Below are 20,650 nucleotides of genomic sequence, written 5' to 3'. Positions count from 1 at the left end.
TATGAATTGATTTGCATTTTAATGAGGGAAATAAGTATTTGATCCCCTCTCAATCAGAAAGATTTCTGGCTCCCAGGTGTCTTTTATATAGGTAACGAGCTGAGATTAGGAGCACACTCTTAAAGGGAGTGCTCCTAATCTCAGTTTGATACCTGTATAAAAGACACCTGTCCACTGAATCAATCAATCAATCAGATTCCAAACTCTCCACCATGGCCAAGACCAAAGAGCTCTCCAAGGATGTCAGGGACAAGATTGTAGACCTACACAAGGCTGGAATGGGCTACAAGACCATCGCCAAGCAGCTTGGTGAGAAGGTGACAACATTTGGTGCGATTATTCGCAAATGGAAGAAACACAAAAGAACTGTCAATATCCCTCGGCCTGGGGCTCCATGCAAGATCTCACCTCGTGCAGTTGCAATGATCATGAGAACGGTGAGGAATCAGCCCAGAACTACACGGGAGGATCTTGTCAATGATCACAAGGCAGCTGGGACCATAGTCACCAAGAAAACAATTGGTAACACACTACGCCGTGAAGGACTGAAATCCTGCAGCGCCCGCAAGGTCCCCCTGCTCAAAAATACATATACATGCCCGTCTGAAGTTTGCCAATGAACATCTGAATGACTCAGAGGACAACTGGTGAAAGTGTTGTGCTCAGATGAGACCAAAATGGAGCTCTTTGACATCAACTCAACTCACCGTGTTTGGAGGAGGAGGAATGCTGCCTATGACCTCAAGAACACCATCTTCACCATCAAACATGGAGGTGGAAACATTATGCTTTGGGGGTGTTTTTCTGCTAAGGGGACAGGACAACTTCACCGCATCATTTGACGGGGCCATGTACTGTCAAATCTTGGCTGAGAACCTCCTTCCCTCAGCCAGGGCATTGAAAATGGGTCGTGGATGGGTATTCCAGTATGACAATGACCCAAAACACACGGCCAAGGCAACAAAGGAGTGGCTCAAGAAGAAGCACATTAAGGTCCTGGAGTGGCCTAGCCAGTCTCCAGACCTTAATACAATAGAAAATCTGTGGAGGGAGCTGAAGGTTTGAGTTGCCAAACATCAGCCTCGAAACATTAATGACTTCGAGAAGATCTGCAAAGAGGAGTGGGACAAAATCCCTCCTGAGATGTGTGCAAACCTGGTGGCCAACTACAAGAAACGTCTGACCTCTGTGATTTCCAACAAGGGTTTTGCCACCAAGTACTAAGTCATGTTTTGCAGAGGGGTCAAATACTTATTTCCCTCATTAAAATGCAAATCATTTGATAACATTTTTGACATGCGTTTTTCTGGATTTGTTTGTTGTTATTCTGTCTCTCACTGTTCAAATGAACCTACTATTAAAATTATAGACTGATAATTTCTTTGTAAGTGGGCAAACGTACAAAATCAGCAGGGGATCAAATACTTTTTCCCCCCACTGTATATATATTTGAGATTCTTCAAAGTAGCCACCCTCTGCCTTGATTACAGCTTTGCACACTCTTGGCATTCTCTCAACCAGCTTCATTAGGTAGTCACCTGGAATGCATTTCAATTAACAGGTATGCCTTGTTAAAAGTTAATTTGTGGAATTTCTTTCCTTAATGTGTTTGAGCCAATCAGTTGTGTTGTGACAAGGTAGGGTTGGTATACAGAAGATAGCCCTATTTGGTAAAAGACCATCTCCATATTATGGCAAGAACAGCTCAAACAAGCAAAGAGAAACAACAGTCCATCATTACTTTAAGACATGAAGGTCAGACATTTCCGAAAATGTCAAGAACTTAACGTTTCTTCAAGTGCAGTTGCAAAAACCGTGATGCGTTATGATGAAACTGGCTCTCATGAGGACCGCCACAGGAAAGGAAGAGTTACCTCTGCTGCAAAGGATAAGTTCATTAGAGTTAACTGCACCTCAGATTGCAGCCCAAATATATGCTTCACAGAGTTCGAGTAACAGACACATCTCAACATCAACTGTTCAGAGTAGACTGCGTGAATCAGGCCTTCATGGTTGAATTGCTGCAAAGAAACCACTACTAAAGGACACCAATAAGAAGAAGAGACTTGCATGGGCCAAGAAACATGAGCAATAGACATTACACCGGTGGACATCTGTCATTTGGTCTGTTGAGTCCAAATTTGAGATTTTTGGTTCCAACTGCTGTGTCTTTGTGAAACGCAGAGTAGGTGAATGGATGATCTCTGCATGTGTGGTTCCCATCATAAAATATGCTGCTGGTGAGTCTCTGATCCACCTCTAGGCAGACGACACCATTCTGTATACTTCTGGCCCTTCTTTGGACACTGTGTTAACAACCCTCCAGACAAGCTTCAATGCCATACAACTCTCCTTCCGTGGCCTCCAACTGCTCCTAAATACAAGCTCTTCAACCGATCACTGCCTGCACCTGTCCGCCTGTCCAGCATCACTACTCTGGACGGTTCTGACTTAGAATATGTGGACAACTACAAATACCTAGGTGTCTGGTTAGACTGTAAACTCTCCTTCCAGACTCACATCAAACATCTCCAATCCAAAGTTAAATCTAGAATTGGCTTCCTATTTCACAACAAAGCATCCTTCACTTATGCTGCCAAACATACCCTCGTAAAACTGACCATCCTACCGATCCTCGACTTCGGCGATGTCATTTACAAAATAGCCTCCAATACCCTACTCAACAAACTGGATGCAGTCTATCACAGTGCCATCCGTTTTGTCACCAAAGCCCCATATACTACCCACCACTGCGACCTGTACGCTCTCGTTGGCTGGCCTTCGCTTCATACTCGTCGCCAAACCCACTGGCTCCAGGTCATCTACAAGACCCTGCTAGGTAAAGTCCCCCCTTATCTCCACTCACTGGTCACCATAGCAGCACCCACCTGTAGCACACGCTCCAGCAGGTATATCTCTCTGGTCACCCACAAAGCCAATTCCTCCTTTGGCCGTCTCTCCTTCCAGTTCTCTGCTGCCAATGACTGGAACAAACTACAAAAATCTCTGAAACTGGAAACACTTATCTCCCTCACTAGCTTTAAGCACCAGCTGTCAGAGCAGCTCACAGATCACTGCACCTGTACATAGCCCATCTATAATTAGCCCAAACAACTACCTCTTCCCCTACAGTATTTATTTATTTTGCTCCTTTGCACCCCATTATTAATTTCTACTTTGCACTTTCTTCTACTACAAATCTACCATTCCAGTGTTTTACTTGCTATATTGTATTTACTTTGCCACCATGGCCTTTTTTGCCTTTACCTCTCTTATCTCACCTCATTTGCTCACATTGTATATAGACTTATTTTTCTACTGTATTATTGACTGTATGCTTGTTTTACTCCATGTGTAACTCTGTGTTGTTGTATGTTGTCAAACTGCTTTGCTTTATCTTGGCCAGGTCGCAATTGTAAATGAGAACTTGTTCTCAACTTGCCTACCTGGTTAAATAAAGGTGAAATAAATAAATAAAATAATAAATAAAGCATGGAGGAGGAGGTGTGATGGTGCTTTGCTGGTGACACTGTCAATGATTAATTTAGAATTCAAGGCACACTTAACCAGCATGGCTACCACAGCATTCTGCAGCGATATGCCATCCCATCTGGTTTGCGCTTAGTGGGACTATCATTTGTTTTACAACAGGGCAATGACCCAAAACACACCTCCAGGCTGTGTTAGGGCTATTTGACCAAGAATGAGAGTGATGGAGTGCTGCATCAGATGACCTGGCATCCACAATTACCCGACCTCAACCCAATTGAGATGGTTTGGGACGAGTTGGACCGCAGAGTGAAGGAAAAGCAGCCAACAACTGCTCAGCATATTTGGGAACTCCTTCAAGACTGTTGGAAAAGCAATCCTCATGAAGCTGGATGAGAGAATGCCAAGAGTGTGCAAAGCTGTCATCAAGGCAAAGGGTGACTACTTTGAAGAATCTCAAAATATATATATATATATATATATATTTTGATTTAGAACTTTTTGGTTACTACATGATTCCATATGTGTTATTTCATAGTTTTGATGTCTTCACTATTATTCTACAATGTAGAAAACAGTAAAAAATAAAGAAAAACCCTTGAATGAGTAGGTGTGTCCAAACGTTTGACTGGTACTGTATATATACACACTGCCATTCAAAAGTTTGGAGTCACTTAGAAATGTCCTTGTTTTTGATAGCCAAGCATATTTTTTGTCCATTAAAATAACATCAAATTGATCCGAAATACAGTGTAGACATTGTTAATGTTGTAAAGGACTATTGTAGCTAGAAACTGATAATTTTTTATGGAATATCTACACAGGCGTACAGAGGCCCATTATCAGCAACCATCACTCCTGTGTTCCAATGGCACGTTGTGTTAGCTAATCCAAGTTTATAATTTTACTGTACAAATACATTATATTAGAGTAGGTTTGTTTCATCTCGTCTTTTTCCCAGTATAAGTTTGTCTCGTCTAATAGCCCACTATGGTACACTCAGAGTCCGATCCTATTCCTTAGTGTAGCATGTAGTGTGACCTGGTCACTCTCCCTCACACATGTAATATGAGCCTGTCCATAATCAGAGCACTTTCTCTCAGCAGCTCCATTCCCTGCCCTCTGCCCCCTTGGATCCTACCGTTAATCCAATAATCACACTATCACATTGACTTATCAAAACCATTGCCGTCTTTCCTGATAGATGTCGCTGCATTTGGCAGCGGAGAAAAGACCAAGCTGAATTGTTATACTCAGAAAATAATTCTAGACTTACCATTGATTTGTCTATTAGCACTTTGTTTCCTGATAATTATTCCCTTATAGGTAAATAACATCTGGATTGCATGTTCACTGTTTCCGTCTTTGCAGCCGAATGCCACAGGAAGAAGGGGTGGTAAGAGACTGAAGCTTTTCACTCCTCTATAAATCAGGTTTTATGAGTTGACATTGTGTAATTTGTGTGTTACTCTTACTTCACAACAATTCAAAGAGCGGTTTGTTGATATGTCCCCCAGTGACACAAAGCAGCTCTTCAGTACTGCTGTGTGTGTTGGAAGCCATTCTCTCTCTTGCTCTCTCTGGTGGAACATTTAGGTGGAACACTTCTTAGGTGTCAGTATGCAAATTAAATACTGTAGTATTTACTATAGTTAAAAAGTGTTGTGTTTTTGCAGATTGTAGTGTTTTTGCGGACATTACTGTAGTATTTACTACAGTGTTGTTTTGCAGATTATACTGTAGTATTTACTATAGTATTCTACAGTATACTACAACATTCTATAGTAAGTACTACACATGTTAGAGATATTACAGTGTGTAGTATAGTATTCTACAGTATACTACAGAATTCTATCGTAAGTAGCCAACTGTCGTATTATATTGTAAAACGTATTGTATCTCATGTCGGGATGCTGAGCTTTAGAGTATAGTAGGCCTAGGTTATTATGATTCTGAACCAATTGCACCCCCTACTGACTAGACTACACCTATACAACTCACAGTTCTGAACAAAGAATGATAATGGTTCATGGCTAATTATAGGCTACAGTCATCTCCCGGTCATAACCAATACAAACAATATAGTAGTCTAATATTTAAACACTGTTGGTTTGTGCATTTACTAAATAACAACTCATAATATGCCTACTGGTTGCAGGCTATTTGACTTCAATTCCATGGGAGTACCGGAATGCATTTAACTATAGGTTAAGTGTTTCAATTTATTTGTTCATTAGAGAACAGTTTCGAATATGTAGGCAGCAACCTCCGGGTTGTAGGCCTAGGCGACATAAAGGTACGTGACAGTAGGCGGAGAATGGCACGGAAGCACAGAGGATGCTCGCACGTCACTGATTACCACAAGCCTTCAGACGAGCCAGAAACGATGAAGCCTGGTTGCAAAGTTACCTGTCTTTGTATTTTCATTTGACAACGGCGATAATATTCAAGGTAAGGACAAACATATTTTATAAGCGAAAAGACTGTGTTGTCTTCTTGTCACCAATTTCTTTTGCCAACTTGTCACCACCTGAAGATGTCGGTCATATTGTTGGTGCCGCCACCTGCCGACGTTTTGGGCGTCAATGGAATACGCTACCTTTTTTTGTTTCATAAAACAACTATTTTCTTGACAGTCGAAGTTCGCACTCAATCACTTCTCTTTTGCAGTTGTTGGTAACGCCTATTCAAGCAGTCTTAGTAGGATTTTACTTGCTCATTGTAAGGCAAGCTATTGATGACACAAGAAGCTGACTTGCTTATGCCGCGTTCAAAACAACTGTGAACTCGGAAATCTCCGAATTCTGACCTCAGTTTGATCAAGACAACTGTGAACTCTGGAAAAAAACGAGCTCGGGAACTTGGCCTGCTTTCTAGAGCTCCGACCTGAAGATCACTGACGTAATGATTTCACCTCGTTTTCTTTCAGAGTTCCCAGTTGTCTTGAAAGCACCATTAGCCCTAGCAACAGGCAGAAATACATCTGGTTTGTCACTTCCCCATAACCTAACAGAAGGAACTAACTACACGTTGTAGAAGAACGTAGGCTACCTACGATTGTTCACCTGTTCATGCATCATTATGACCGCTATGAATATGATTAGCCTGTGCTAAAAGTATACACAATTCAGTAACAGGAGTTGTTGACCTGCTTATGATATTATTTAATAACAGGACATGATGCCTATACTATTTGGGCTCTGTGACTGCCTTTCAGCATTCAGGCATAAGATATACAGTAAACCAGATATTTCTATGAACTTCTACTTGATTAGAATAGTCCCCATGGACAGCTCTTAATAGGATTGCTTTCAGAGATTTCTTTGTTCAAATTTGGCAGGGTTCCTCCCTCTGGTTAATCTGCTCTCCTGCCACCTATCCTACAATTCATCCAGTCCATTGTTTGCTTAGGTGATCTCGTGCCTTATTTGCGTAATTTATTCTCTGTTCTCGCCCTCTCCACACACCAAATATTAACTTTGGAAAATGTTTATTGCATCCCCTCTCCGCCACTCATAAAGAGACATTGTACCACGTGGCTGACTTGGTAGAGCATGGTGCTTGCAATGCCAGGGTTGTGGGTTTGATTCCCATGTGGGACCAGTACGAAAATGGAAAATGTATGCACTCACTACTGTAAGTCGCTCTGGATAAGAGCATCTGCTGAATGTGTGTGTACCGTATGACTATAGCATGGTCAACAAATCTTCAGCTCAGATAACAGAACCCCAGTACTAGCATTATACATCAACTCCTGAATGGCATTCAATCTAAAGTCTGACCAAGCACCACTTTTCTTTACATCATTGTTTTTGATGGGGAGAGCCTTTCACGACTGGTCAACTCTTAACACTCAACTTATTCTAAGTAGAATAGCAATGACTGATCAAAAGTTGCATGTGTTTACTCACGTTATGCTGTACATAATGTAATCCAGAGACAGGGTCATGAAGAGCAATTTGAAGGCAAAACAGGAAAACTACCACACTAACTGATACCCCAAGCCCTTACCATAACCCCAACACTCAAACCCTAAATCTGACTATAGGTCCCACTGTAGTCCTGCTTCTGCATTGACATGATTTGGTTCTGACACATTATTTTATACATTTAACAAGTTAACCAGTTTGAACTGAAACCCCATCATAATGAAATGTTATCTAACACCATTCACAGTACGTGAGTCCAGTACAGTGACAAACAAGCAGGGAACGTGAGCTATAATAAACACATACCCACAAGGAAAAGTCATCTATTCAACATTGGTTCAGCGTAATTTCATTGAAATGACATGGAAACAACATTGATTCAACCAGTGTGTGCCCGGTGGGTATGAAACAGTCTGATTTAGCTCTGATCACAATGATTGTTTGAGAATGCAATCTCATCAGACCTCTCCAAAGAATAAAACCCTTCGCACACAGTTTTGCACTTTGAAGCAGGTCCATTGGATGCATATTTGATGATGGGCCCCAGTCAACTTATGAACACTGAGATGCTTGCTTGAGGCAGTCACTTATGTTAGCTCCTTGAGAATGTGAGTGGTTCATGGGTTGGTATGAGGCTAGCAGATGAATAGCATTCACATTGAAAACATGATAAAGCAGCACAATATATATATTTTTTCATTTTTCTCAACACAATGTGGGTGTGTAAAATAATTGCTTTCCAAGATTGAGAGCCATACGTACCTCTCTGCACAGTGCTGTGTTGTGAGGAACTGTGGGGCAGAAAGGGTCTATAACTCTATTCTGCTGACTTGACCCCTCAACACAACCCTTGATCCCAATTAAGGAGGATTGAAAAACCAGTGGAGGCTAAATCTCCCCCAGGGACATTCCAAGAAGTCTGAAATTCACAATTTAAAGTCTCTGCCTATATGTCGACAACTAGAACCTTAAAATCATGATTAGGCCCATATAACAATGGGTCTCATGTCCACTTCACTAAGCAACTTTACCTCTGGAGCTACTTGTTGTTTTGTTTCTTTGGGCAGAGGTAGCCTAATTTAAAGAGCTTTGAATTTCAGACTTCTTCTTGGAATGTCCCTGGAGGTGATTTAGCCTCCACTGGTTTTTCAATCCTCCTTAATTGGGATCAAGGGTTGTGTTGAGGGGTCCAGTCAGCAGAGTAGAGTTATAGAGCCTTTCTGCCCCACAGTTCCTCACAACACAGCACTACCCATAGAGGTACGTATGTCTCTCTCGCATTCTAGACTACAAGATGGCATAGGTATTGGACACTAGCAGAAACTATGGAAAATACGCAGAAGACATTGGAGTATACTGTGTGGCTGGGAATGGAAGATTGTTTGTTATGGAAGAAGCCTTTCAGAGCTGAATAATATTCTCACAGGGAAGCCTCAGATGGATTTAGTTCAGGTGTACTTCTTTCCACTATTGATGTTGGCGTTAGGAGATATTTCAGATTTTTGGTCACCTGAGTACTCTTGACTTTGTTTGTTTATATTTGCTACAGTAATATGCAGAAACCTTCATTTTTGTCGATGGTGATTAGAAAGATAAACTTCAGTGCAAGTGGGATAGTAGATACAAACATCTATATGTTAGCTATGGTGGTATACAGTGCTCAGAATGTTCTGGACTTGACTATCTCCTCTAGGAATTGTGTAACTGGGATATGCAGTAATTGCAAAATATTTTCTGTAGATGCAACCCTCATATCACACGATTTTATTGTGTCATGGAATAGGAACTCTCCTGTTTCCCGTTTTTCTGCTTAACAAAAGAAGCAGAATGGTGGCCTAGGGAGTTTTTCCCTCACTGTGCAATGGCCTCTTAGGCGGCATTGCTTGCTCTTTAGAATTTTAGGCTGGATATCTGGAAAGCAATTTGTGACAACTTCTGAATAAAATAAATTAGATTTTTATCATACATTTGATTGGTGGGTAATAACGACATACCAGAACCATGATTATAATACATCTATTAGTAGATCATGTTAGAGGGTGAAAAGGTGTATACTTGAACTTGCTTGTAAATTAATCTATATTCTTTCTATCCAAAAGATGGCAACAACAACCACTGAAAGTGGAGGAACCAGTGGGTCAAAAGATTACAAAAAGGTATGGAGTCTTTGGGCCCCGATAGTTTATTTATACTGCATGGCACACATGTACAAATTCTGTATCAAGTCCTTCTGAGAATGAACATGGTCCCATTGGTGAACTGAGCTTCAAGAAGGATAACTGCTATTCCTCTGAAATATTGGTCAATTCTTTGTCCTCATGAGACTAGAGATGGTGGAGTGTTATATAACGGTGCTCAGTCTGTTTGTGCTTGCTGATGAAATCAAATGTGCTTTGTAAACAGCATGTAGACTAACAGTGAAATGCTTACTCCGGGCCCTTCCCAACAATGCAGAGAGAAAAATAAAGTTAATACGAGGAATAGATGCACAATGAGTAACGATAACTTTGTTATATACACAGGGTACCAGTACCAAGTCGATCTGCAGAGGTAGATATGTATAGTACATGGATGGGGATAACGTGGCTAGGAAACAGGATAAATAATAAGCAGCAGTGTATGTGATGAGTCAGAAGAGTTGGCGCAATGGGGGGTCAATGCCGATAGTCCAGTCCAGGTAGCTATTTAGCAATCTTATGGCTAGAAGCTGTTCAGGGTCCTGTTGGATCCAGAGCAGCCGACGACGTGACTAGGTAGATCATCCACTGTGTTGAGGCATGCTGACTGCCCTACAGATTGTTTTTGACTTTCCATTGGTTCAGGATGAACAACTCAGTGTCCTTGTGGTTAGTGTCCACCCTGAGATTGGAAGTTGGTTTATAATGGGTAAGGTTCCAGATGAAACCATAACCATCATATTTCTGTATATCTGATGTCGGGACCACCTTCAGCTTTAACTGATTTGGGCTTTTCCATCCTATACCAATGTAGGTAGCCAAACACCTCTGTAGCATGAGGCAGCTTGAAGTACAAGTACACCCCCTGGACAGGACGCTAATCTATCGCAGGGCCTTACCCCGAATCTATCTCCCTAATGCGGAGTGCCAAGCAGATACGCAACAGGTCCCATTTTTACAGTCTTTGGTATGACTCTGCCAGGGATCATACTTCCAATCACATGGCGGACACTAACCACAAGGCCACTGAGTTGTTTATCCTGAACTGATGGAAAGGCAGAAACAATCTTCAGGGCAGTCAGCGTGCCTTGTGTGACTCAACGTAGTGGCTGATCTACCTAATCATGTTATCCGCCGCTCTAGAACCAACAGAACCCTGAACAGCTTCTAGCCCCAAGCCATAAGACTGCTAAATAGTTAACCAAATAGCTACCTGGACTATCTACATTGACTCCCCCTTCCATTGCACCAACTCTTTTGACTGATCACACACTCTGCTGCTACTGCTTAATATCTATCCTGGTTTATATGTACTGTATCTACCTCAATTACCTCTGCACATTGGACTTTTCACTGGTACCCTGTGAGAACATGTCTGTGTGGTCCCAGCCCACAGCAGCTGCCCTGAAAGGAGCCATCCAGCTGGGCATTGGGTATGCTGTGGGGAACCTGACATCCAAGCCTGACAGAGATGTACTCATGCAGGACTTCTACATGGTGGAGAGTGTCTTCCTACCCAGGTACAGTACACAGCACTGGCATCACTCAGCAGGGTTCTACACATCACTAGTCAGTGACACTAATACAGCACAAACCCTGTAAAAGAAGCATATCTACACCGCATTGGTCAAATTTTCCCATTGACACAGAAGTCCCTTCCACTACAAGTGTTAACTACAACATTTAGCGCGACCCTCTAAGCGTCACTGAAAGACGCACGTCTGTTGTGGCATCTGTTAGGCACTGCATATCACCCAACTGATGCTTAGTGTACACTTCAATAGCTTCCTTGCGTCACTCAGTCAATATTCTCTGTTGAAAATGTACATATTTTCAGTCCTAAATGAGTGTTTGTATATAGGTGTTGTTGTACTAACACTAATCTGTTTGTGCCGTCAGTGAGGGGAGCAACATGACACCAGCGCACCACTTCCCAGACTTCCGTCTCAAAACCTACGCCCCTCTCGCCTTCCGCTACTTCCGAGAGCTCTTTGGCATCAAAGCAGATGACTACCTGGTTAGTGTGGAAAGCCCTTTACAGAAAACACTCCTACATACCATGTTCTTCACTGATAATGCAGCATACAGTCATGTAGCAATTCACACCGTTAGTTGTCCATGATGTATCAATAAGAGCACAATTTTGTTTTATTCGTTTGATACTTCTTTATTGCATTCCTGTCTATATGAATGCGTGCTAATAGCTCATCCTGTATGAATTCCAGTACTCCATCTGTAACGAACCTCTGCTTGAGCTGTCCAACCCCGGGGCCAGCAGTTCCTGGTTCTACCTGACCAGCGACGATGAGTTCATCATTAAGACTGTGCAGCATAAAGAGGCTGAATTCCTGCAGAAACTCCTTCCTGGTTACTACATGGTGAGCCTCTCCCTTTACACAAACACCATAAATGGGGCAATTCTTATCATCTCTAGTACTTTCAGAAAATTCCAATTCATAGATTGTAAAGTATTATTTAAAGAGACATTCCGGAACATCTTTTTTAAACCTCACTCTTTGGGCAATTTGTAGTTCATACATGCATAATATGAGAAGAATTACTGTCTTCAATTAGCCATGAAATCCATAGTTTGAAAGCAACTGTTTTCTGGAAGTTGTGTGGCGCTATTTTGAGTACTGCAAGCTTGGCCCACATGGGCCAGTCCCTTAGCAATTCGATTTCCAGCCAATGAGCTTCAGCCCCTCACCATTTGAGTGACAGCAACCAAGATGCATATCGAGGAGTTGCACAGTGAAAGGAGGCTGGCTCAGGCCTGCCGAGCGTTATCCAATGAGGTTGCAGGGCAGGCTCAACGGCTTAGTGACACAGCAGATAGAAAGAGGGCAGTGACGTACTGCACATACAGTGCCTTCGGAAAGTATTCAGACCCCTTTTCCACATTTTGTTAGGTTACAGCCTTATTCTAAAATGTATTAAATAGATTCTCATTAATCTACACACAATACCCCATAATGACAAAGCAAAAACAGGTTTAGAACTTTTTTGCTAATTTATTAAAATAAACATTACATTTACATAAGTATTCAGACCCTTTACTCAGTACTTTGAAACATCTTTGGCAGTGATTACAGCTTCGAGTCTTCTTGGGTATGACGCTACAAGCTTGGCACACCTGTATTTGGGGAGTTTCTCCCTTCTCTGCAGATCCTCTCTAGCTCTGTCAGGTTAGATGGGAGTGTTGCTGCACAACTATTTTCAGGTCTCTCCAGAGATGTTCGATCGGGTTCAAGTCTGGGCTCTGGCTGGGCCACTCAAGGACATTGAGACTTGTCCCGACGCCAATCCTGCGTTGCTTTGGCTGTGTACTTAGGGTTGTTGTCCTGTTGGAAGGTGAACCGTCGCCCCATTCTGAGGTCCTGAGCGCTCTGGAGCAGGTTTTCAACAAGGATCTGTAGTTTGCTCTGTTCATCTTTGCCTCGATCCTGACTAGTCTCCCAGTCCTTGCCGCTGAAAGATGCTTGGCATTCAGGCCAAAAGTTCAATCTTGGTTACATCAGACCAGAGAATCTTGCTTCTCATGGTCTGAGATTCTTCAGGTGCCTTTTGGCGAACTCCAGACGGACTCCTCTGCCTTTTTATTGAGGAGTGGCTTCCGTCTGGCCACTCTATCATAAAGGCCTGATTGGTGAGATGGTTGTCCTTCTGGAAGGTTCTCCCATCTCCACAGAGGAACTCTGTCAGAGTGACCATCGGGTTCTTGGTCACCTCCCTGACCGAGGCCCTTCTCCCCCGATTGCTCAGTTTGGCCGGCAGCCAGCTCTAGGAAGAGTCTTGGTGGTTCCAAACGTCTTCCATTGAAGAGTGATTTAAATAAGCTGTGTTCTTGGGGACCTACAATGCTGCATACATTTTTTTTGGTACCCTTCCCCAGATCTATGCCTCAACACAATCCTGTCTCGGAGCTCTAAGGACAATTCCTTCGACCTCAAGGCTTGGTTTTTGCTCAGACATGCACTGCCAACTGTGGGACCTTATATAGACAGGTGTGTGCCTTTCCAAATCATGTCCAATCAATTGAATTTACCACAGGTGGACTCCAAGTTGTAGAAACTTCTCAAGGATGATCAATGGAAACCGGATGCACCTGAGCTCAATTTGCAGTCTCATAGCAAAGGGTCTGAATACTTATGTAAATAAGGTATTTATACATATGCCAAAACATTCTAAACCTGTTTTCGCTTTGTCATTATGGGGTATTGTGTGTAGATTGCTGATGGTTTTTTATGTAATCCATTTTAGAATAAGGATGTAACAAAATGTGGAAAAAGTAAAGGGGTCTGAATACTTTCTGAAGGCACTGTATATGACGTAGTATGCAATTTTCGGAGACCCGTTTTGGCTCGTGAGCGCTACTTTCAGAACTACTTGCTAAAGATTATGCAAATTTTCCAGAAAGTCTCTTTATTTAAGTGTTAGTAACACACTTGATCATATCCTCATATGAACATTTATCTGTTTTTCCCTCTGTCAGAATCTGAATCAGAACCCGAGGACACTGCTACCTAAGTTCTACGGCCTGTACTGCATCCAGTGTGCCGGGGTCAACATCCGTCTGGTGGTGATGAACAACGTGTTACCCAGGGCCCTTAAGATGCACTACAAATACGACCTGAAAGGCTCCACCTACAAACGGCACGCCTCGCGCAAGGAGCGCGCCAAGTCCTCGCCCACCTTCAAAGACCTGGACTTCCAGGAGACGCTCGAGGGCCTGCACTTTGATGGCGACACGTACAGTGCCTTGATGAAGACTCTGCAGAGGGATTGCAGGGTGAGGCCACTCACAGTAGATTCACTTACATATTGGTATTGCATATTCAAAACAGGAAGGCTAGTCAAATTGGTGTTGTGACAGGAAAATAGTAGTTCCTTCAGTAGCATTTGGTTGGCTATATCGCTGACGTCATTGAACTTTGAACCCCCATTGTCGATTAATATTATGAAAGGATGACGGACCTCTTCTGCATCACCTTAAGCTCTTCTGAATGACCTCATTAGTACTGTATGTTGTTTGATTACTGGGAAAGCACAGTAGACCCCTCAACAGGGATTACTTTCAAGAACAGCCCAGAGCAGAACACCTGACTCATTACAAGGCTTAGGAACTGGACTGCGGCAGAATAACAGTCACCCAACACAATGTGGTATGTAGGCAGCAACACAGTATAAGCCTACAGTAAATGTGTTTGGTAACGCAGGCACTGAAAAGGCCTTTGTTTAGAGGAGTTACAGCTTCACATCAGTGTTTGGTCAGAAGGCTGGAGGTTTGAGTGTGTTTGGTTTGATAATCCAGCTCTTGCTTTTACAGCTTTCAGCATGGGTGGTTTTCAAAGGTCACGTGGAGATGCCAATTAAGAGGATTGTTTATTAATTAAGTGGGAACAAAATGTGCTCATGTTTGTGCTTTGTTCACATTGTAGGACCAGGAATCCTTGGCCAGAAGCATGTGTACTGCATGTGTTGCGGCTCTTTTATGTTCCTGTCATATTCATGTGTGTGGATTGTGTGGTTATGTCTCGGTCAGGTCCTGGAAAGCTTTAAGATCATGGACTACAGTCTCCTGCTAGGGGTGCATGTTCTGGACAAGAGTCTGGAAAGGGGGTCCAGGGGGGACAGTAAGCGCCTCAACGGCCAGAGGGTCCTCTACTCCACCGCCCTGGAGTCCATCCAAGGGGAAGGGGATGGCAAGGTTGCAGAGCCAGTGGCAGACGATGACACGTGAGCGAACATTCACCTTAATAAGGCCCTTTAACCAATGACATGTCATTGTAAACGTTAGTACATTGTATTATTCACACCATGATCCAGTCATACAGTGCATAGCAGCTGTGAGATGTAAATGTATTTTTGATAAATTATCAGAATGGGTGGAATTCCAGCAAAACACAAAGATGAGAAGCTGCTGATCTTCTTGGGGATCATTGACATCCTACAGTCCTACAGGTAAGAGCTTTTCATGGAACCACTGTTGGCACTGCCATCAAGAAAAACATATCTATGTAACGTAACATCTGTGCTTCTTTTCAAGGTTAATTAAGAAGATGGAACACTCCTGGAAGGCCCTTGTACACGATGGGGTAGGGTAGTGTGCATGTGTGATTGTGTTCATATTCCATTTGTCATAGTGGCCTGACACCTGTTTGTGTTTCAGGACACAGTGTCAGTTCACAGGCCCGGTTTCTATGCAGACAGATTTCTTAATTTCATGGGTGGCACTGTATTCAAAAAGATTCATCGTAAGTGACTTTGACTCACACACACTGAACTGGTTGCCTCATGTCCTTTTATATCATATTTTCCCATTCATTTGCTTAGTCATTTCACTAATGCTCTCTCTCCCTCAGCTCTAAGAGGAGCATCCTCCAAGAGGAAGAGGAGCTCCATCCATGCGATGAGGTCAGCCTCCCAAGAGGTGCTGTCCCCCCAAAAGGAGGAGAAGGATGAGAGGAAGGCCCAAAGCATGGAATGCCTGGACAGACCATGTAGTCACCCTTTATAAACTACACAACCCACAATCTATTGGGCCTGTACATAAACACACATCATGCAATCTCTGCTTTATCCTTTCTTTATGCTTTTTTTTTGTATTTCTCTGTTTTGTTCAACAGTAATAAGTTCCTCCAAGCACCCTGACCTAGTTACGCTCCCTAAAAGTTTAAAGCAGGCTGTTTCCTTCTCCTCCTCCGCTCTTCAGACTATCAAGAAAGACCTCGAGGAGCACCTGGAGAATAGGTACAGTGTCAACTGCTCATACAGTGTTTACACCTTCAATACCCTGATTGTACACTGCCCCACTTCATATAGACCTTAACCACCTTAGCACCCATATACAGTACCTTTCAAGGCTCATCCCTTGATGGAATCAACCGTTTGTTCTGTAAGACAGTGATGGAGTTATTGTTTCTCTTCCCACTGTCTCCCCAGTGCCTCTTGTACGATTGTGGCCCTGGATGACACTGTCCCCTTTCCCCCTACCCAGGGCAGCCCAGACTCTGTACATGATGTCTACTTGGTGGGTGTACAAGATACAATATGTATTTAGTTAGAAGTCAGAAATTGCTTAATAGAATATATATTTTTCCATTCTCTATAACATCACCGCTTGTTTTGTCTCTGATATCATAAATATTCCATGCCCTTTGAAGTCACTCATGGGCCCAGTCGGTATTAGAACGTTGTGACCCTGTCCACCTGTGGGGAAAATAACCTGTGGTTACCTAGGTTCTCATTGGCTCACAGGAAAAACACTTTCCTTGTCTGCTTGTTTTAGTCAATTACAAAACTACATTAAGAAAAGTACAACACGTCTAAAGATTACGGAGCAGGCAAAATGTTGAAAAGTAGCGTTCTCACTTCTTAGAGAAACGGAATATTGTAAGGCTTCCCTCATGCCCCTTTTCATGAGGATGCTAGCAGCCACTTGAGTGAGTGCTAGCTTACTACCGACCGGAACATTAAGCTAGCCAAGACCAACAACAGAAACAAACAGACTATACAGATACAAGTAGTGAGTGGAGCATTGCGAACCATAGGTCGGGATTTTTGATTTGGCTACATGTACAATTGTGGCCAAAAGTTTTGAGAATGACACAAATATTAATTTTCACAAAGTCTGCTGCCTCAGTTTGTATGATGGCAATTTGCATATACGCCAGAATGTTATGAAGAGTGATCAGATGAATTGCAATTAATTGCAAAGTCCCTCTTTGCCATGCAAATGAACTGAATACCCCAAAAACATTTCTACTGCATTTCAGCCCTGCCACAAAAGGACCAGCTGACATCATGTCAGTGATTCTCTTGTTAACACAGGTGTTAGTGTTGACGAGGACAAGGCTAGAGATCACTCTGTCATGCTGACTGAGTTTGAATAACAGACTGGAAGCTTCAAAAGGAGGGTGGTGCTTGGAATCAATGTTCTTCCTCTGTCAATCATGGTTACCTGCAAGGAAAAATGTGCCGTCATCATTGCATTGCACAAAAAGGGCTTCACAGGCAAGGATATTGCTGCCAGTAAGATTGCACCTAAATCAACCATTTATCGGATCATCAAGAACTTCAAGGAGAGAGGTTCAATTGTTGCAAAGAAGGATTCAGGCTGCCCAAGAAAGTTGAACAAGCGCCAGGACCGTCTCCTGAAGTTGATTCAGCTGCGGGATCGGGGCACCACCAGTACAGAGCTTGCTCAGGAATGGCAGCAGGCAGGTGTGAGTGCATCTGCACGCACAGTGAGGCAAAGACTTTTGGAGGATGGCCTGGTGTCAAGAAGGGCAGCAAAGAAGCCACTTCTCTCCAGGAAAAACATCAGGGACAGACTGATATTCTGCAAAAGGTACAGGGATTGGACTGCTGAGGACTGGGGTAAAGTCATTTTCTCTGATGAATCCCCTTTCCGATTGTTTGGGGCATCCGGAGAAGACAAGGTGAGCGCTACCATCATTGTCAATAAAAGCCTTTGACACTTATGAAATGCTTGTAATTATACTTCAGTATTCCATAGTAACATCTGACATATCTAAAGACACTGAAGCAGCAAACTTTGTGGAAATTAATTTCTCATTCTCAAAACGTTTGGCCGCAACTGTACATTGAAGAACTTTGCGGCATGCTTCGTTAAGCTCTTGCCAATAATCTAATCTCTGACGCAAGCTAAATTACATGCTGTTTGATTAGCTATCTTAAAATACATGATCAATTGATGTTTACTGATCGTAAAAAGCATGCATAACTCTGATAGATAAATCTGCTCAATTGGAATAACAAATGTGTAGTTCAATAGGTAGCAAAAACCCAAAAAATTAAACGGCACATGGTTGTCAATGGTTTTAGCGAAGCTGGGGGTCTCCTTGCCCCCCAGCAGCCAAATCTAAAGCTCTGCACCGTGACGTTTATTGATAACCTATTTCCTGTAAATGTCTTTTTTTTTCACTGACATCAGCATGACTTTTGTTCTTCTCTGACCAATCCTGTGTGAAATCACTACCAAACAAATAATCTATGAAGTCATCACCAACAATGCTCCTCTGTTACATCACTGATACTCAACCTCTGCGTTCTAGTGAAGACTGGTGAAGACTGAAGTCCCATCCAACAGCACCACAAAATAGACGATGACCTCTAAGCATCAACTGCACAACAAATGCTATCATGACAGCACTCCTTTACAAACTGTCCTGCCTTTTTAATGTCGTGACCTGCACTATGAAGCTGCTTTCTCCTGCTACAGTACACTTTGCTGCTACTGTAACAGAGACAGCCCTAAGGTTTTCAGATGGAGACTACTAGCAACAGTCACATAGGCTGTTACAAAGGCAGCCCAATTCTGATCTTTTTTTCACTAATTGGTCTTTTGACCAATCAGGTCAGCTCTGAACAATATCTGATGTGAATAGATCTTGATGTGATTGATCAAAAGACTAATAGAAAAAATATCAGAATTGGGCTGTTTGTGTAAACGCAGCCCTTGTGGAGCATGTCAAATCACTTATATTCATTGCTTCTCTAGCAGAGCTCTGTTTGTATGCACATCCATGTGATTGATTCTTTTAATATTGACATCACTAACAATATAGTTCAAATCTCTGAGGCTGGATCCCTGAAAGATAAAATCCATCAAATATTTTTATTTGAAGCATACAAAAAGTATATACATGCACAAAGAGACACTTTTTTTTTGCATAAGATTGCATTAAGATAAATAATCTAAAATGGTACCAGAAAATACTGCATTGGGCAAATGCTTTATTTACATGACATACCTCTGAGTCCTCAGAAATCAAGTCACTTCAGAATCAGTGCAACAGGCCAATCAATGTTCAATGACTTGGTCAAGATTTTAAAACAATGCCATGGTGAAGGAATACCATCCAAGGCTTATGTCATGTAGCTAATGATTTGTGAATATGCCATATCAATTGTCTTCCTTTCATGATCACACATTTCATGTAGCTGTTGTCCTATTAATGATCAGTCATGATTATACATTCTTTGTGAAATGATGTATTTAAGATAATTAAATGTACAGTTGGCCTAATGTATATTGTAATAAATGTTATATTTATAGAAAATACTAATTGGTTGAGTTTATACACCAATTTTGTTTCTGATGCTAAATTATTGGCAAAAGATCTAATCTGATTGATCAAAAAATTTTAGGCAAAAAAATCTGAATTGGACTGCCTGTCTGGATGCAGCCAAAGTAAAATAAAATCAGATTGTATGCAATAGCGTTATGTTTTCATCTCTAAATTCTTCAGCCCTAAGAGGGCAACATAATCATTTCCATAAATGATCAGTAGGTGGCATAATGTGAATAGAATTACTAATCTATTTCTTCCAGGATTGTTATGAATAGATGCAAATGCTATCAGAATTCCATATAGAAGAGGCTTTTTCAGTAAAAACTGAACATAGAAAGTAACTGAGTTTTTAAAAGACAACTGCTTCTGCAATAAGTTGATCAACTGTTTACAGCCTCAATCTGATTACTTATTTGAAATAATCATAAATCTTTGATTGGAAAAATGTTGGTGGAAGTCAGTTGAGTGTTGTGCAATATAACCCATAGGGTAGTATTTTCCAAATGGTGAGTGAGATGGGCCACGGTGGTCAGGACCCCTGGTGATTCACAGCCAAGTCCTCCTGGGTCACGGCTTAAGACTGGGCTGTTTTGGCTTAAAACATTGTTTTGATTATCTGGAGATGTACAGGCAAATTCAAAAGGTTTTAGGTGGATCACAGTTTGGAGACCACTAAACCTACACATCAGGTAATCTCGCTATTACTCTCCTATGGATATTGTTGGACATAATGCTGTCAATGTACCCTGTTTAAATACAATCAAGCCATGCATACAGTGGCGTCATGCCCATGGGGGGCACAAGCGTACATGCCCCTCAGATTTCTCCTGTTTTTGCATTTTTCAATGTTAAATTAATTACTAAACTACAGTGCATTTAAGGCCATGTTTTATCATAATTATTGATAGAAATTTGTGCGGTTTAAAAAAAATTTTTTTTTTTTTTGTGGTTGTGTAGT

The 20,650-nt window shown here is 42.0% G+C and overlaps 1 protein-coding gene across 3 annotated transcripts; it reads left to right on the top strand.

Annotated features, from left to right (window-relative positions):
- Positions 1-5,768: 5,768 nt before the first annotated feature.
- On the top strand, positions 5,769-19,841 carry pip5k1ba (phosphatidylinositol-4-phosphate 5-kinase, type I, beta a). 3 transcript variants are annotated; one of them, XM_045691451.1, is made up of 15 exons: positions 5,814-5,940; positions 9,518-9,574; positions 9,941-9,968; positions 10,985-11,115; positions 11,495-11,612; positions 11,821-11,973; positions 14,088-14,384; positions 15,138-15,331; positions 15,476-15,556; positions 15,642-15,690; positions 15,765-15,849; positions 15,958-16,095; positions 16,222-16,345; positions 16,538-16,625; positions 18,678-19,841. In XM_045691451.1, the coding sequence occupies exons 4-15, from the start codon at positions 11,075-11,077 to the stop codon at positions 18,690-18,692; spliced, it is 1,383 nt and encodes a 460-aa protein (XP_045547407.1). In that variant the 5' UTR covers positions 5,814-5,940; positions 9,518-9,574; positions 9,941-9,968; positions 10,985-11,074; the 3' UTR covers positions 18,693-19,841. The 3 variants fall into 3 exon arrangements, with proteins under 3 accessions (XP_013990382.1, XP_045547404.1, XP_045547407.1); XM_014134907.2 differs by lacking the exon at positions 9,941-9,968 and having other exon boundaries at positions 5,769-5,940; XM_045691448.1 differs by lacking the exon at positions 9,941-9,968 and having other exon boundaries at positions 5,801-5,940; positions 18,673-19,841.
- Positions 19,842-20,650: the final 809 nt, after the last annotated feature.

This window comes from Salmo salar, chromosome ssa01, assembly GCF_905237065.1.
Source record: "Salmo salar chromosome ssa01, Ssal_v3.1, whole genome shotgun sequence".
NCBI classification, from domain to species: Eukaryota; Metazoa; Chordata; class Actinopteri; order Salmoniformes; family Salmonidae; genus Salmo; species Salmo salar.
This window is presented reverse-complemented; position numbering and strand designations above follow the sequence as displayed.

Coding starts and splice junctions, on each gene's coding strand:
- pip5k1ba (XM_014134907.2), top strand. CDS start 9,518: ATGGCAACAACAACCACTGAAAGTGGAGGAACCAGTGGGTCAAAAGAT. Junction 11,974..14,087: donor TCCTTCCTGGTTACTACATG/GTGAGCCTCTCC, acceptor TCCCTCTGTCAG/AATCTGAATCAGAACCCGAG. Junction 15,332..15,475: donor CCAGTGGCAGACGATGACAC/GTGAGCGAACAT, acceptor ATAAATTATCAG/AATGGGTGGAATTCCAGCAA.